Below are 18099 nucleotides of genomic sequence, written 5' to 3'. Positions count from 1 at the left end.
AAATATCCACATCCCGTCCACTACAGACCAGTGAAACTGAGTCCCTGAATGTGGGGCCTGGCCTTCAGAATGCCTTACGTCCTCTTAACAGATTCTAATATGCAAGCAAGGTAGAGGCCTAGTGACCTAGAAGACTTGGGGTTGTCAACGAGGATCATGGGAGGTCTAACTTCCCACATGCCCATTAAGCTGTCTTGAGATGGGGGCCGGTATCTGGATTTTTTTACATCTCACCAACTAAAAGTTCAGAATCATTGATGAGACAACAGTTTCATCACTGCTGCCCAGGCCTGCAGGAAGGGGAAGCAGTCCCCAGAATACCTGTGTCTCCTGTTGTTTCTGAGCCAGGATAGGGTCTCCTCGACCCCCTTAGGGTGCTTGTCAGAGAGGCATCAGGTTATTGGACAGACCTTGCAGGCTCAGGAGGATGTGTATTCTTGGCCTCCATGTGTGTATCAGGGAAAATGATGAAGTTTGCACTACAGTGAAGACGGGCAGTGAGCTCTTGACACGGCTTGCAGTAGGCACTAGGGTGCAGGAAAAGCTGTACACTTGGGTCTTTATTGCCCCCTTCACTGCTGAGTGTCATCCTACACTGCTGGTGGCAATGGCTGAACTCAAGGGCCCTCTGGCCTGGGCAAGTCAAAGGACAAATTAAAGAAAAAAGACACTTTGCGGGAGACACAGTGACATGGCTTCAGTGGATAGACAGAATGAATTTGGATGGAAATGTTCATTCCAGAAATAAGTTCTTCCCAATTGGTTTCATTTTAAGGATGTGGCAAGATCCATGTGAGGTTATGAAGGAAGTGCAACTCTGTGTCATACTTTTATTCTTTCTATGGTTTTAAGATGGCTCTTGGTCTCTAGGAAACTCAGAGGGGTGCTATCTGCCTACCTGCCTGGTCAGGATCCCTGTTTAGGAAGCAAGGCTTTAAGGTGTGCCCAGGTACTCATTCTGTCTCTCACACTCCCTTTTTCCTTCACAGCTGGCGACCTGGGACTCTGAGAAGGGCCTGAATGGCAGCCTGCAAGAGAGGCCCATGGGCAGCCGCCTCCAAGGACTGACTCTCAAAGTGGTGACTGTCTTGGTAGGATCATGGGCATATTGGGGAGGTTCGTTCTTCAGGCTTTTGCATCAGAGGGTTCTCTGTTTGATTTAATGCTGGGTTTGGAGAGAAGGGGATCTTGAGTAGTGGCTTGAGTTTTCAGAAGGCCTTTCACTCTAATAATTTTGTGAAGAATGAAGGAAGGATCAGATTGGAAATTCTGCCCGAGGACTTCTGAGGCCTTCCGTGGCAGGCCACTGGAATGCTCTAGAGAAGGACCACTAATCCAGATCCACTGTTGAGCTCCAGAGTGAGCACAGATGCTCTCTTTGTTCTTGGGTGTAAACAGAACCTTGACCTCCTGGTGGTCCTTAGGAGAGCTTTCCCAGGAGCCAGAAAGATGCTGGGAGGTGGACATTCTTCCTGCTCCCAATACCACGGACAGGCCCATGTGATACAAAGTTCATAATGAAGACCATTTATTAGTTGCAATTTTTCTGCACAGTTGTCCTGGAATCATGGACTTTTACATCTGTGAGAGACTTTAGAATCATCATCCTTTCAATTTCTTTCTTCACCTTTTTTAGAAGTATAGGAGACATTTTAGACTTACCTCTTAGTAGCAGGCACCAGTGTCTCAGCTCTAGACGCCTTTGCAGGCAGTGTTCTGTCACTCTACATACGCACACCATTAATACGGATTATACTCTACCCACCCCCTGAAAATTAATGATAAACATTATCTACAGCTGTTTAAAAGGTCCCTTCTTGTTCAGTTTCACAGGGTCATGGTGCGGGAGACAGAGATGCTTTCCAGAGGGCCACATGCCCTACAGGAACACATGTGACACAGCACAAAATATGTGACAGTGAACGTGGCATAGCTTTGGACTTGGGATTTGGGATTTAATCTTATCCTATCCTTTGATTTAGGATATGATCTTAGTCCATTAATCAGCATCCATTTTCTAGTACAACCCGATAGATGCAATATTGTCCTCTCCCAATCTAGTATCACACAACTTTGCTGTCATTTATTATCGTGGATGAAAAATATCCACGATAATAAAATATCCACGATAATTTCTTATGTGGGTCCTGAAGAATTATGGCATTTCCCGAATGTCACAAATAGAGGAAGGAAAACAAACCCTGTAATTCGGGAGGCGGGGTATGGGCGGAGCCTAGGATAACGTGACACAGAACAAGTAAGTCCCCTTTCCTGCACTGACATGCTGGTTGGAGGGATGCTCCGGTGCACTGTACCCTGAATGTGCATAAGCTGCTGTAGGAAGGGGCAGAGAGGTTGAGACTTCAGGCCTAAACTGGGGAAACACATACACAAACGTTCTAAAGTTGCAATTCATCTCTCCAACAATACCCTGGAAAGATGTGTGTTAATGAACCTGTTATTTCATTGAAGCACCTTCATTCTGTTGTCCTCAGGAAGAGCCTTTTGTGATGGTGGCTGAGAACATCCTTGGACAGCCCAAGCGCTACAAAGGGTTCTCCATAGACGTCCTGGATGCCCTTGCCAAGGCTCTGGGCTTCAAATATGAGATTTACCAGGCCCCTGATGGCAGGTACGGTCACCAGCTCCATAACACCTCCTGGAACGGGATGATCGGGGAGCTCATCAGCAAGGTAGGTCCCAAAAGAAGGTCCACGGGGAGGGGCACCCCAGTCTGCCTCTGGGTGATATCTAAATTTGGCCCATTATGCAGTTGGAACCTTGGGACCATTAAACAGACCACAGTTACCACTTTCCATACGCTAAAGCCCTCTTTTTCTTAGTCATACCCATTTCCACTCTTTTATTTTCTCATTCCCTGGCCCTCAATGTTTTCCTTCTGTGCCCATTGCTCTCATTCCTTGAAACCTATCCACTGTGCCTGCTCTGTAATACACCCTTCATGAAACCCACCCTCACATTTGGGCTGAAACAGGAACCTAGTTCCTGCTTGGGTGGGGCACTGGTGAGTGCTTCTTCTCCTCTCCCTCCTCGCTCACCAATGGGGTCTGTACCCGTGTGTATGTGTGTGTGTGTGTGTGTGTGTGTGTGTGTGTGTGTGTCTGTGTGTGAATGAATATGTCTGTGTGTCTGCATTGCTATGTGCAGGTGATATGACATTCCTCAGCTCCTCTTACTAACTTTCAATCATTACTCATCCTCCCTCCTGTAGAACCTGAACTCTCATTGAGTCTCCTGGCCTGAGACGAATTCACTGTCCCAGTCCTTGTCCCTGTCATCCCATGCCCTCTGGGTCATTTCCTCACAACCATTTATGATGGTGGCATCTGACTCAAGCCCTCCCTCTCCATGGTTTCTGTTGCCACCAACCTTGATATTTCTGACATGCCTGTGAGCATCTCTGCCACCCCAGTGCTTGAGCTCCTCACCTCCCGTGACCTGTGCTTGTTCTCCGCTCCAGCACCCACAGCCATGCATCACGGCAGCATCTTACACGTTGTTGTCACTGTCCCATTCCATGACTGCAGCCTGTTGTCCTGAGTCTTTTAGTCCTTTGTCCCTAAAACATAGGTCCTTGGCTTTATAAATCCATAAAGGCAGACAGGAGGCATATAGTTCTCTAATTTCTACTAGGATTAAAAAAAATGCAACTGTGTAGTATAATTTATATACTATAAAATCCACCCACTTCAGATATACAATTCAATGATTTTTAGAAAATCTACTGAGTTGTGCAACCATCTCCATAATCTAGTTTTTGAATACTTCCATCACCCCAATGACATCTCTCATACTCATTTACAGTTAATCCCATTCCTGACCGCAGCCCTAGGGAACCATCCATCTAGTTTCTATCTCTATAGATTTGCTTTTATGAACATTCAGTATAAATGCAGTCATATAATATGTGGGCTTTGTGTCTGGCCCCTTCCACTTAGCATATGGATTTGAGGTTCATCCTCTTCTAAGGTTTCCATGCTCCTCTGATATTGCATCCTTTCCTGCCTGGGGTGCCTTCTGGGGTTGACCAGAAAAACCCTGGTGATTCCTGTCATCCCTTGTGATTCTCCATGCTTTTGATTTCTGTTGCAGCCAAACCCTGACTTGATTCTATTATCTGTCCTCTGACTTGGACATCCAGGTGGCTGCATACAGTTAGAGAAGAAAATCACAAATATGTGAGATGAATGTATGAACAATGCGTGACTCCAGCCTCAGCTGGGCCTTCAGGACAGCCTGAGTTCCTTGACTTAGCCTTTGTTGGGTCCCTTGGCAACATTTCTTAGAGACTATTTCGAAAATTTACCTTTCTCATCAAGCAACCTAATAACCTTCTATCCTCAATTAAAAAAAAAGAAAAAGATTGTTCTACTACATTATTGAAAAAATAGAGACTTCTGGGTGTGAACTTCCACTTCAATTTCCTATGAAATTCACATCTGCAGATATAGGCCCTGACCTCCAGTTCAGAGGAGGGGGAGTATTTTTCCTCCTGTTACAGGTCACCCTTCCACTTGTGTCAATTTCCTCTTTGAACCTGGCTTCAAATAGTTTCTCTCCATCCTATATTGTAAACCTGTCCTGCTCCACTATATCTCTTTACAAAAAGCTGACCACCACCACCACCACCCCTGGACCTTGAGTTTGTGACAGGGGAGGCAAAGGCAAAGCCAGAGATGCAGATGTGACCAGTGTAAGAGGAGAGCGCCAACATCATCACCTCCAATATTTTTCTCTACTCTAGATACGTTGTTGGATTGCAGTTTACGACATCAGTGTATCTGCCCCTGTAGCTCACATGTTAAACATGGTAAAATCTTTCTATGTATGTTTCCCCAATTTGAATATGTAGGTTGGATCTGTTGTCACACTTGGTCATTCTAAACTAAACCTAGTTCTGAGGATGCCTCCTACTTCAAAGCCCAAGAGCCAAGATCTGGATGACCACATTTTAGTGCTCTTGGGGTTGAAGTGAGTACTCCAGGCCCATACTTGCCCGCCATCATTCAACCTCCACCAGTCTTGGCAGCTTTATCTCAGAGTGTACTTCCATCTTAATGGAGATCTTTGGTTACTTTTCAAATGAAGCCTATCTTAGAAAGCAAAAATCTTGTGAGGCACTTTTAAAGTCACAGTACAGCATGTCCAGAGAGTCCCTCGAATAGGGCATTACCATACAAAGAACCAACCATGTGTCTGCAGGCCATGAGTTATGGGAATTGGCGATCAAAAGAAGTAGAGGACCACTTTTTTCTCCATGGATGTTATTCTTTGGCATAGTCTACATATAAAGCCATCAGGTGCTGATACATTAATGAGATTGAAGGTAGTTGTATGACTCACCATATACCTTCTAAAGTATTTTAGAAAAGAGAGACATCAATGTGCTAATGGAATTTGGAGACGCTTGATAGAAAAATGGAGTGTCTCGTTGGCCTTAAGGTATAGGAAAGATGCAGATAAACTTAGAAGATAGAAAGGACCTCTTGGTGGGGTTTGGGTGACAAGGAGGAAATACCAGCATAAGAAAGGAAATCGCTAAAGTTTGCTAGGGGGAACAATAAGAAAGTGAAGAAAAACTACAATTTGTACAGAAATGAAGGTGCTTTACAGACTGTTTTCTCCAGAAGAGGTTTCCGTGAGTTTTGGGGGTTTGGGAGAGAAATTTGCAAGGTGAAGAAGGTAATAATAGACAACCTAGTGTTGGATTTTCCTTACAATATTCAAGGTCACAGAGTGTCCACTCTCAAAGCCATTCCCTGTGGACAGAACTACCCTCAGGGCAGAGGGCACACCTCGGCCCAGGGCGGACCCAGCAATGGGCCTTCTGATGAGATGGTTCTGCCTTTCAGAGAGCAGACTTGGCCGTCTCTGCCATCACCATCACTCCGGAGAGGGAGAGCGTTGTGGACTTCAGCAAGCGGTACATGGACTACTCCGTGGGGATCCTAATCAAGAAGCCCGAGGAGAAAATCAGCATCTTCTCTCTTTTTGCTCCGTTTGATTTTGCGGTCTGGGCCTGCATTGCGGCAGCCATCCCTGTGGTGGGTGTGCTGATATTTGTGTTGAACCGGATACAGGCCGTAAGGTCTCAGAATGCTGCCCAGCCCCGACCAACTGCGTCTGCCACCTTGCACAGTGCCATCTGGATCGTCTATGGCGCCTTCGTACAGCAAGGTACCTTCCTGGTTTCCTGCTGCTGGAACAGCCCAGGGGCCTGGGACATCTTATCCACTGGCAAAGTGCTTAGATGCATATTGCCAGAGTCCTTGTAAAGGCAGTTTTATTTAATCTCTAGGGCAGTACTAATATTATGCTGCACCCAATTTCTCTGAGTAACATCAGCTAGAAATTCAATGAAATGATAACAAAGAACTCAACTTCAAATCCTGCTTTCCACTTTAGATAAAATTGACTTTGAAGTTCTGCTTTGCACTTTCCTCCCCTCCCACATTAGATTGATTGCTGTGCACGTGGGGTTGTCAAATGAAACTGGATCTTGTTTAAATCTGAAGTCTTAATGGGGAAAAAATGACAATTGTTTTGCAATCACCTAAGCAGTACTCCAGCCGTTCTTGAGATATGAAGTTTTCTATCTGAGAAATCTGGATAGTGCTTGGGGAGTTACAGGATTGTGGGATTTTGACCAGAAACAACAAATTGAAAGTTCCTAAAATGAGTTTTGGCCCAGTTTTGCACCGTTGCAAAACATGTATCACCTGCTTGTGAGGTTATATAAGAATAGTCAGTGAGAAGCTTTTTTCTGCTGCCACGGAAGGGACCAAGGAGGAAAAAAGCAGCCTGAAAGAGGCAGTTTTTGACCGAAAGTCACATGCAATGATTTCTGAAAGTCCTAGAAAAAAAAAAGTCATCTAGTGAGAGCTGAATATTAATAACAATGATATGGTACATCTTACTTCTGAGGTTTAAAAGAAAGTTAGGGAGCCCTCTGGGTAGGAGGTAATTCAATATTTATAGAATTCCTGAGACTACTCTATGTGAATTTGAAATTGGAAAGGGTCCTTCCATCAACCAGGTTGCAGTCCTGCCAGTTCTCAACACAGTGCGGTAGAATCTTCTAACTGGGAGAGTTTGAGATTCACAACTTTGTCCTTGGCATTTTGACAAGCATCACATCAGTAAAAGGCCAGTCCTGGTTCTTCCGTATTTTTGTGGTCCTCCATGCCTTCCAAGGTTTGTGGCCTTAGGGTTTTTTCCTAGAATTGTCACAGCTCCCCGTAATAAGCTGGCAGTTCCTTCTCTGCTCCCCAGCCCATCACCAGTGGAGGCTCCCTATGCCTGGAGCATTTCTGTGCGGATGGGAGTGAGAGTGGATGCCCAGGACCAATCCACTTTATCTGCCTCCCTCCCACAGGTGGCGAATCCTCCGTGAACTCTGTGGCCATGCGCATAGTGATGGGCAGCTGGTGGCTTTTCACTCTCATCGTGTGCTCCTCCTATACAGCCAATCTCGCTGCCTTCCTCACAGTGTCCAGGATGGACAACCCCATAAGGTAAGACAATTCCTCCTTCCAAAGCTGGGACCATTCAGCTCTTAGAGGCTGTAAAGAGAAGATGCAAACTTTCCTGGGGTGGCTTGGTGTCACAAAGGCAGAGACAGTCTTAGATCCCAGATCTACAATGTGATGTTCACAATCTTTAATGTATGAAGAGCTTCAATCCTGTTGTATTCTATTTCATGCACAATTAAATAAATGTATAAATTCATTAAGTAATATTTCTCTGAATGTTTAAATACTCCTTAGACTGATAAATCAAAACATTAAAAATTAACAAATTTAATTTCCTCAGACATTTAAACTTCGATTACAAACTTATTTAACCAAACTTTTCTAAACATTCAATTAAAATTAATGAAAATCACAAGTCTAATATATTTTTCAAAACTTCAAACGCCTTAAATTATTTTTAAGAACATGCCAATCATCACCGTGATTAGAAAACTTATTTCACTTATATTTATGAAATTATACAAATATTGAAACCAAGGACTAAAAATGTCTCTTAATTTTACCAAAATGTTAAAAATATGGCATAGTGAAATAACTTGGAAATGCTTTGTCTTAGAATCAGATTTCCACATACTGTGTAATTTACCAAGAACTTGGACAAAGTGAGTGTATGTTGGCCATGTGGTTGCTGAAGTGACCAAAGGCACAGTCTGTTCCTCATTTCCTCGGGGAATGTGGTTTCAGTATCACCTCTCACCTGGCCCACGCTTACGGTTTTCTGTGTCTCTGCCTTTTGTACCTTCTCCTTTAATTCGTCATACTCACTGCCATCATGTTGATACTTTTGATCCTCAGCACTAATCAAGTCCTTTATCCTCAACCAGGTTCTGTGGCTCCCAACTGCCTACGTAACAGTTCAACCTCTTGACTAAGATTGAAAATTTACTATATTATCTAGGTCTTTCTTTTTTTCTTCCCCCCTCCCTCCCTCCCTCCTCCCTCCCTCCCTCCTCCCTCCCTCCCTCCCTCCCTCCCTTTCTTTCATTTGTGGTTGATGTTTTTATTGAGATAATTACAGATTCATATGTGGTTGTAAGAACTAATGCAGAGAGATCTCATAATATCCTCTAACCAGTTTCCTCCAATGATAACATTTTGTGAAACTATAGTGTCATGTCACAATCCAGGTATTGACATTATTACAATTGACTGATTCTGTTCAGATTTTTCCTCTTGTACTCATTTCTGTGTGTGTGTGTGTGTGTGTATGTGTATGTGCACACACACATTTGGTTCTATACAATCTTATCACGTGTAGATTTGTGTACCCACCATCACAGTAAAGATCTAAACTATTTTATCCCTCTAAGGATCCCTTGTGTCATCCTTTGATAACCACACTGGCATCCTTCACACTTCTTCCCCTCCGGTTCTTAATCCCTGGAAATCACTAGTGTGTTCTCCATTTCTAAAATTTAGTCATTTCAAATATGCTATGTAGATGAAATCATACCTCTTGGGATTGGCTTTTTCATTCAGCATAATTATCTAGAGATTCATCAGCTTGTGTATATTAATAGTTCAGTAGTATCTGATACACGATAGTTTCTTTAATGATTCATCCATTGAAGAACATCTGAGTTGTTCCAGTTTGGAGCAATTATGTATAAGGCCACTGTAAACATTTGTGTGTAGGTTTTTGTGTGAACATATGTTTTTATTTATATCCAAAAGTGCAGTTGCTGGGCCATGTGGTAACTGCATGCTGAGTTTTATTAGAAACTATCAAACTGCCTTCCAGAGTAACTGCACCATTTTACATTACTGCTAGTGATTGGTTATGATCTAGTTTCTTTGCATCTTTGCCAGTATTTAGTGTTATCACTATTTTTTATTTTACTATTCTAATAGGTATGGAGTAATATCTCATGTGGTTTTAATTTTCATTTCCCTAATGACTAATTATGTTGAACACCTTTTCATGCGCTTATTCCTATCTGTATATCCTCTTTTGTGAAATATCTGTTTAAGTATTTTGCCCATTTTCCAATTGAATTGTTTGATTATTACTGTTGAGTTTTGAAATTCTTTATATATTTTAAATACTAGATCTTTGACAGATATGTGGTTTGCAAATATTACCCCCAATCTTTGTCTTTTCAAACTCTTAAAATGGTCTTTCACAAAGAAAGTTTTTAAAATTTATGAGGTCCAATTTTTAAATTTTTTTGTGTGGATCATGCTTTTAGTGTCAAGTCTAACTCTTTGCTTAGCTCTAGCCTCAAAGATAGTCTCCTGTTTTTCATATGTGATTTTCCCCCCTAAAAGTGTTGTAGTTTTTTATTTTACATTTCAGTCTACTATCAATTTTGAGTTAAATTTTGTACAAGGTGTAAGATTTAGGTTGAGTTTTGGTTATTTACTTATTTGTCTATGGATGCCCAATTGATCTAATACCATTTGTTAGAAAGGCTAGCCTTCCTTTATTAAGTTGCTTTTGCAATTTTTCAGAAATCAGCTGGATGTATTTGTGTGGGTCTATTTCTGTATTCTCTATTTAGTTCCATTTATCTATGTTCCTATCCTTTTGCCAGTACCACACTGTCTTGATTACTGTAGCTGCAGAGTAAGTGTTAATATTGGGCAGAGTAATTTCTGCCATTTTATTCTTTTGCGTTAAGGTTGTTTTACTTATCCTAGGGCCTGCACCTTTCCATATAAATTTTGAAATAAGCTTGTCTATGACTATAAAAATTTTTTCTGCGGTTTTGATAGGCATTGCATTAATTACAGTTGTAATTACATTAAACTAATTGATTATACCTTGGTAAGACTATCATGAATAAGTATTGAATTATATCAGATGCTTTTTATGCTTTATTTGATATGATCATATGATTTTTCCTTCTTTATCTTGTTTCATGTGGTAGATTGCATTGCTTGTTTTCTAAATGTTGTATACCTTGAATGAAGCTCATTTGGTCACAGTTTATGATTCTTTTCATATATTGTTGGACTTTGAGGATTTTTGCATCTAAATTCATGAGAAATATTGGTTTGCACTTTTTTATTTCTTGTACTTTTTTAAAATTAAAGTTTATTGGGGTGACAATTTTAGTAAAGTTACATAGATTTCAGGTATACAATTCTGTATTACATCATCTACAAATTACATTGTGTGCTCACCACTCAGAGTCAGTTCTCCTTCCATCACCATATATTTGATCCCCTTTACCCTCATCTACCACCTCCCTCCCCCCTTAACCTCTGGTAACCACTAAACTATTGTCTGTGTCTATGAGTTTTTGCTTCTCATTTGTTTGTCTTGTTCTTTTGTTGTTTTTGGTTTATATACCACATAGCAGTGAAATCATATGGTTCTCTGCTTTTTCTGTCTGACTTATTTCGCTTAGCATTATAATCTCAAGATTCATCCATGTTGTCACAAATGGTCCTATATCATCTTTTCTTACTGCTGAATAGTATTCCATTGTGTATATATGCCACAACTTCTTATCCATTCATCTATCGAAGAACATTTCAGTTGTTTCCATGTCTTGGCCACCGTAAACAAAGCTGAAATGAACATTGGAGCACACTTGTCTTTATGTATAAATGTTTTCAGATTTTTTGGGTAGATACCCAGGAGAGGGATTGCTGGGTCATATGGTAATTCTATTCAATATTTTGAGGAACCTCCACAGTTTTACCAGAAAACTAAAGATAGAATGATAGGAAATCCTCACATATCAATAATCATCTTGTCCTGTTTTTGATTGATTTTGATATCAGGGTATCACGGGACTCACAAAATAATTTAGGAAGGCTTCCCTCATCTTCTATTTTCTGGAAGAGAGTATGCAAAATTGGTGTTAATTCATCTTTAAATGTTTGGTATAATTCTCCAAGGAAACCATGTAAGCCTGGATATTTCATATTTTTGGAGCTTTTACATTATGAATTAATTTGTCATAGCTATAAGGCAATTCATATTATCTGTTTTATCTTCAAGTATAGTTGGTTTATAGTGTTCATGTTTTCCATTTAATTGCTGATCTTCTGTTGAAAGTGGGATATTGAAGTCTCCAACTATTTTTGTAAAAATGCCTATTTCTTCCTTCAGTTTTATCAGTTTTGCTTCCTATATTTGTAATATGTAATATGTAATTACAAATATGTTTATATTTGTAATTGTTATATATGATTTTTATCTATACGTCTTTTTTGTCTCTCATAAAAAAATTGTCTTCATGTCTAATTTGTCTGATATTAGTATAACCACTCTAGTTCTCTTTTGGTTATTGTTTGCAGAGAATCTTTTTTCCATCTATTTACTTTCAATCTATTTGTCTTTAAACTTAAAGTGAGTCACTTCTACACAGCATATAGTTGGGTTAGGTTTTCTTAATTCATTCTACCAATCTCTACATTTTAATTGGAGAGTTTAATCCATTTATATTTAATGTAATTAATGATAAGGAAAAACTCACTTGTGCCATTTTGTTGTTTGTTTTCTACAATGTTTCCCTGAAAATAAGACCTAGCTGGACAGTCAGCTTTAATGCGTCTTTTGGAGCAAAAATTAATATAAGACCAGGTTTTATTTTACTAAAATGTAAGACCAGGTATAATATAATATAACATAACATAACATAACATAACATAACATAACATAACATAACATAACATAACATAACATAACATAACATAACATAATATAAATATAATACCAGGTTTTATTTTACTATAATATAAGACCAGGTATAATATAATGTAATGTAATATAATACTGGGTCTTACATTAATTTTTGCTCCAAAAGATGCCTTAGAGCTGATTGTTCGACTAGGTCTTATTTTTGGGGAAACACGGTCAGTATATGTCATATATTTTTTGTTCCTTATTTCTTCCATTACAGCCTTCGTTTGTACTAAATAGACATATTTTGCATACTATTTTAAGCACATTTTTTTACTATATATTTATTGAGTCATAGTCTTTGTTGCTGCCGAGCATTACAATTAACATCTTAATTTATAAAAATCTATTTTAGATTAATACCATCTTTTTTTTAATAGCATACAAAAATTTTGCTTTTATATCACTCTGTTCCACTTCACCCCTGCCCAACAACTCTTTCCTGAAGCTGTCTGATCCATTTCTTTTTAGGAGGTAATTAAATTTTTCTCCATTTTTTTTTCAATGGGGTGTCTTCTATATTTAGTTTTTAAATTGTTATATGTTATTGCTTTTTACTTGAGTAAACTTTACAATTTGTTCAAAAACAACATTAGATATTAAAATACATTATTAAAACACATGTTTATTGTGTTTTAATTTTTATCTTTTATATTGTAGTAAAATATACCAGAGATGCCAAAAAAATGTATACACATGACTTGTATTCATCTTTTGTTATCAGTATATATTATTACAATTTTGATACAGCTTTTTCCTTTCTTAAAATGAGTATACATTTTTTTGGCACCCTCTGTACATAACATACATTTTATCATTGAAATTATTTTAAGTGTAAATTTCAGTGTTATTAAGTACATTCACATTATTCTGTAAACATCACTACCATTCATCTCTAGAATACTTCATCTTGCCAAACTGAAAGGCTATACAACACTCCTCATTTCTTGCTACCCTAGGACCTGGAAACTATTATTCTATTTTACGTCTCTATGAATTTGACTATTCTAGGTACCTCATATCAGTGAAATAATGTCGTTTCTGTCCTTGTTTTGACTGGCTTATTTAACTTAGCATGTCTTTAAGGTTCATCCATGTTGTAGCAAGTTTCAGAATTTTCTTTCTTTTTAAATGGCTGAGTAGCATTCCTTTGTATGTATATACCATATTTTGTTTTCCATTCATCTATCAAGAAACACTTGGTTTACCTCCATCTTTTGCCTATTATTTAATAATGCTGCCATACACATAGTACACAAATATCTGTTCAGGTTTCTGCTTTCAGTACTTCCGGCTATACACTCACAAGTTGAATTTCTGGATTATATGGTAGTTCTGTTTTTAATTTTTTTGAGGAACTACTATACCATATTCTACAGCAACTGCACCATTTTACATTTCCTCCAGCAAACCACAAAGATTCCATTTTCACCACATCCTTGCCAACACTTGTTTTCTCGGTTTTCTGTTTTGTTTTGTTTTGTTTTCATAATAGCTGTCCTAGTGACAGCTATTATACCTAGTGTGAAGTGGTATCTCATTTTGATTTGATTTGCATTTTCCTGATAATTAGTGATGTTAAGCATCTTTTTATGTGTTTATTGTTCATTCCTTTATCTTCTTTAAAAAGATGTCTATTCAAGTCATTTGCCCACTTTATTTATTTATTTTTATTATTGAGTTGTAGAAGTTTTAAAAAATATATTCTGGGTATTAATCCCTTGTCAGATATATGATCTGCAAATATTTTCTTCCATTCCATGGGTTGCCTTTTCATTCTGATGATAGTTCTTGGATGCAAAAAAGTTTTTAATTTTGATCAAGTGCAAATTATCTATTTTTTGTTGTCTTTACCTTTATTGTCATATATAAGAAATTATTACCAAATCTAATATTCTGAAAATTTTCCCACATTTTCTTCTAAAAATTTTGTAGTTCTATGTCTTATGTTTAGTTAGGTCTTTTATCCATTTTGAATTAACTTTTGTACATGGTATAAGGTAAGGATTCTATTTCATTCTTTTAAATAAGGTTATCCAGTTTTCCAAACCATTTGTTAAAAAAGACTCATTGCCTCATTGAATTGTCTTGACACCCTTTTGACAATTATTTGTCCATATACAGGACAGTATTTCTGGCCTCTATTCTTTTCCATTCGTATGCATGTCTGTCTTCATGCCAATACCACAGTTTTGATTACTGTGACTTTATAATACATTTTTTATTTAAAAAAAAATTTCAATTACAGTTGACATTCAATATTATATTAGTTTCAGGTATACAGTGTAACAGTTAAGTCTTGCACCCACCTGAGACTATATTTTATTATGATATTATTGACTATATTTCCTAAACTGTACTTTACATCTCTGTGACTATTTTGTAACTGCCAATTTGTACTTCTTACTCCCTTCACCTTTTTAACCCATCCCCCACCCCACCCCCCATCTGGCAACCCTCAGTTCTCTGTGTCTATGATTTTGTTTCTGTTTTCTTCATTCATTTATTTACTTTTTTAGATTCTACATAAAGTAAAATCACATGATATTTGTCTTTCTCCATCTGACTTATTTCACTTAGCATAATACCCTTTAGGCTCATTCATGTTGTCACAAATGATAAGATTTCATTTGTTTTTATGACTGAATAATATTCCATTCAGGCTTTTAGTTACCTATAAGGTAGCTCCCATAAAAAAGTCAGCTGATTTATCAACAGAAACATTGCACGCCAAAAGAAACTGGCACAAAATATTCAAAGTGATGGAAAGCACACACACACACACACACTTTCCTTATCCGTTCATGTTTTGATTGGAGCATTTAATAAATTTACATTTAAAGTGATTATTGATAGATACATGGTTATTGCCATTTTATTGTTTTCTGATTGTTTTTCCTTTCTTAATCTCTTGCTCTTTTGTAAGTTGATGACTTTCTGTAATGTTGTGTATGGATTTCTTTCTTTTTATTTCTTGTATATCTCTTGTAGATTTTTCATTTGTGGTTACCATGTGCTTCATATATGTCAAGCTATGTTTATAGCAGTCTATTTTAAGTTGATGGTCACTTAAGTTCCAACACATTCTAAAGTCATTACCAGTTTTACTCTCCCTCCTCCACATTTATATTTTTGTCATTAATTTTTACTTCTTGTGTGTGTGTGTGTGTTTGTGTGTATCTTTTAATTTACTCTTGCAATTATACATGATCTTTCTAATTTTGCCTTTTAACCTTTTTACTAGCTTTAGTGTTGGTTGATCCACTGTTTTTATTATCTGTTTGTCTTTCTCAGTGAGAGGTTTTTTTCTTTATGATATTTTCATATATATATACACACAGACATATACATATGTGTATATATATATATATATATATATATATATATATATATAGACATAGACATATACATATGTGTGTATATATATATATATATATATATATATGTGTGTGTGTGTGTGTGTGTGTGTGTGTGTGTGTATATAATTTTATTTTTATTCTTCTTAAGGAAGTCCCTGTAATATTTCTTGCAACACTGGTTTGGTGGTGATGAACTTTTTAAACTTTTTCTTGTCTGGGAATCTCTTTATCTGCCTTTCAATTCTAAATGATACCCTTGCTGGGTAGAGTAATCTTGTTTGTAGGTCCTTGCTTTTCATCACTTTGGCCTGCAATGTTTCTGTTGAGAAATCAGTTGACTGTCTTACGGGAATTCTCTTGTAGGTAACTAACAGCTTTCTTCTTGCTGCTTTTAAGATTCACTCTTTGTCTTCAGCCTTTGTCATTTTAATTATAATGTGACTTGGAGTGGGCCTCTTTGGGTTCAGATTGTTTGGGACTCTCTGCACTTCCTGGGCTTGTACGTCTATTTTCTTTATAAGGTTAGGGAAGTTTTCAGTCATTATTTCTTCAAATAGATTTTCATTCCCTTGCTCTCTCTCTCCTCCTTCTGGTACCCCTGTGATGCAAATGTTGTTAAACTTGAAGTTGTACCAGAGGTCCCTTAAACTATCCTAACTTTTTAAATTCTTTTTCCTTTTTGCTATTTCAGTTGGGTGTTTTGTGTTACCTTGTCTTCCAATTCACTGATTTGATCCCTGCTTCATCTAATCTGCTCTTGATTCCATCTAATGTATTCTTCATTTCAGTTACTGTATTCTTCATTTCTGATTTTTTATGTTTTCTATCTTTTTGTTCAAGTTCTCACTAAGATACTCTATTTTTCCCTAAGTTCATTGAGCATCGTTATAGCCAATGTTTTGAACTCTGTCTCTGGTAGAATGTTTGTCTATATTTTTAGTGCTTTATCCAGAGTTTTGTCCTTTTCTTTCATTTGTGACATGTTTCTTTGTATCCTCATTTTGGCTAACTCCCTGTGTGTCTTCTCCTGTTGTAGCCTTGATTGCTGTTATCATGTCAGTGGGTGGGATTGACCCTCAGGCTGATTGGCTGTGAGGACTGATCACAACCACAGCAGAGGAGCTACTGTGCAGCGGCTTATCCCACAGGCTGGGCTTTGCCCAGTGGGAATCTAGTGCCTATCCAGTGTGACTTTTCGGTGTGCTGCTTGTGAAGCTAATCAGGTGGGGGTTTTTTATTTGTGGTCTGAAGCCAACCATAGGTTATGTTAGTTCTGGGGTCTCTTAGGAGGGGTTCTTAGCAAGGTCAACCACTTCTTGTGCCCTGCTGGGAGCTGCCTGGTAGGAGCTACAATGTGATCCATGGTTGGTAGCTACCTCTGCTGGGTCTGGAGGCGCGTGGGGAGGCCACTCTGGGGTCTGAAGCCAGCTGCCGCCACTGTCAGGCCTGAAGTCACTCAGCGAGATGCACGGGGTACACTGAGGCCAGACTAGGGCCTGCAGACTTTTGGGAGGTTTTAGGAAAGTCTGCAGCATGGGCTGAGGCCAGCTGTCAGTGAGGTACAGCCTGCTGAAAGTGCTTCGGGTGCTACACGAGTTGGGTGGGGCCGGGTCTCAGGGAGTCACTAGGGTGGGGTTACCAATGTTCACTAGGTTAAAGCAGATTCAGATTTGGTGCCAGTGCCAGGCCTGTGGCCACTCAGCAGGAGGCACAGGGCATGCTGAGGCCAGCTACTACCTACCTGGGACCTGCAGACCTGGGATAGTTTTTAAGAAAGTCTGCAGCTTGGGTGGCAGCTGGGTGCCAGTGGGACACAACCACTGAAAAAGCTTTGGGTGGTGTGCAAGTTGGTTGGGGCAGGGTCTGAAGGAATCACCAGGATGGGGCAAGTGGTGTTCACTAGGTTAATGTAGATTCAGATTTGGTGCCCACCTGTCCTGCAGGCTGTCTGTGGGGAGAGTTCAACAGAGGAGAAATGGCAGCTGTCTCCCAGCACTTGCCCAGAAGCCACACAATTCAGTTTCTCCCTGTAAGTCTTGAGCATATTTTGAGCTTCTGTGCATCTATTGAAGCTTAGCGTGAGTGTTTGTGAGTGAATGAATCTGTATGCTGGCCCTTTAAGAGGATGCCTAGGTTTCCAGCTGTCTCACCCAGATGGATTCCCTGCTGATTTTCACAGCCAGATGTTGTGGGAGTTCCTCTTCTCAGCACTGGAGCTCTGGGCTGGGAATCCTGGTGTGAGGCTGGGACGCCTCACTCCTCAGGGGGAACCTCTGCAACCAAGATATCCTTCCTGATTCTTAATTGCCAAACATGGGTATGTGGCCAGCCCATTTAATGTCTCTGCCCATCCTACCAGTCTTGAAATGGCTTCATCTTTATACCTTTGGAAGACATATCCAAAAAGATATCACTAAGACTGATGCCAAAGAGTTTACTGCATATGTTTCCTTTTAGGAGTTTTACAGTTTCAGATCTTATATTTAAGTCTTTAATCCATTTTGATTGTGTCTTTGTATGTAATGTAAGGAAGTGGTCCAATTTCAGTTTT

At 39.1% G+C, this 18099-nt stretch overlaps 1 protein-coding gene across 2 annotated transcripts in view; it reads left to right on the top strand.

Annotated features, from left to right (window-relative positions):
* The window catches only part of GRID1 (glutamate ionotropic receptor delta type subunit 1), a 702415-nt gene that overhangs the window by 577153 nt on the left and 107163 nt on the right, over positions 1-18099 (top strand). For both annotated transcript variants that reach the window (XM_074339723.1, XM_074339722.1), the window contains exons 9-12: positions 990-1091; positions 2496-2693; positions 5874-6198; positions 7397-7535. In XM_074339723.1, the coding sequence (XP_074195824.1) occupies positions 990-1091; positions 2496-2693; positions 5874-6198; positions 7397-7535 (764 nt within the window). The remainder of the gene's footprint in view (positions 1-989; positions 1092-2495; positions 2694-5873; positions 6199-7396; positions 7536-18099) is intronic.

This window comes from Rhinolophus sinicus, linkage group LG07 (genome assembly GCF_036562045.2).
Source record: "Rhinolophus sinicus isolate RSC01 linkage group LG07, ASM3656204v1, whole genome shotgun sequence".
NCBI classification, from domain to species: Eukaryota; Metazoa; Chordata; class Mammalia; order Chiroptera; family Rhinolophidae; genus Rhinolophus; species Rhinolophus sinicus.
Note: the sequence above shows the minus strand (reverse complement) of the source record. Positions and strands in the feature narration are given on the sequence as shown.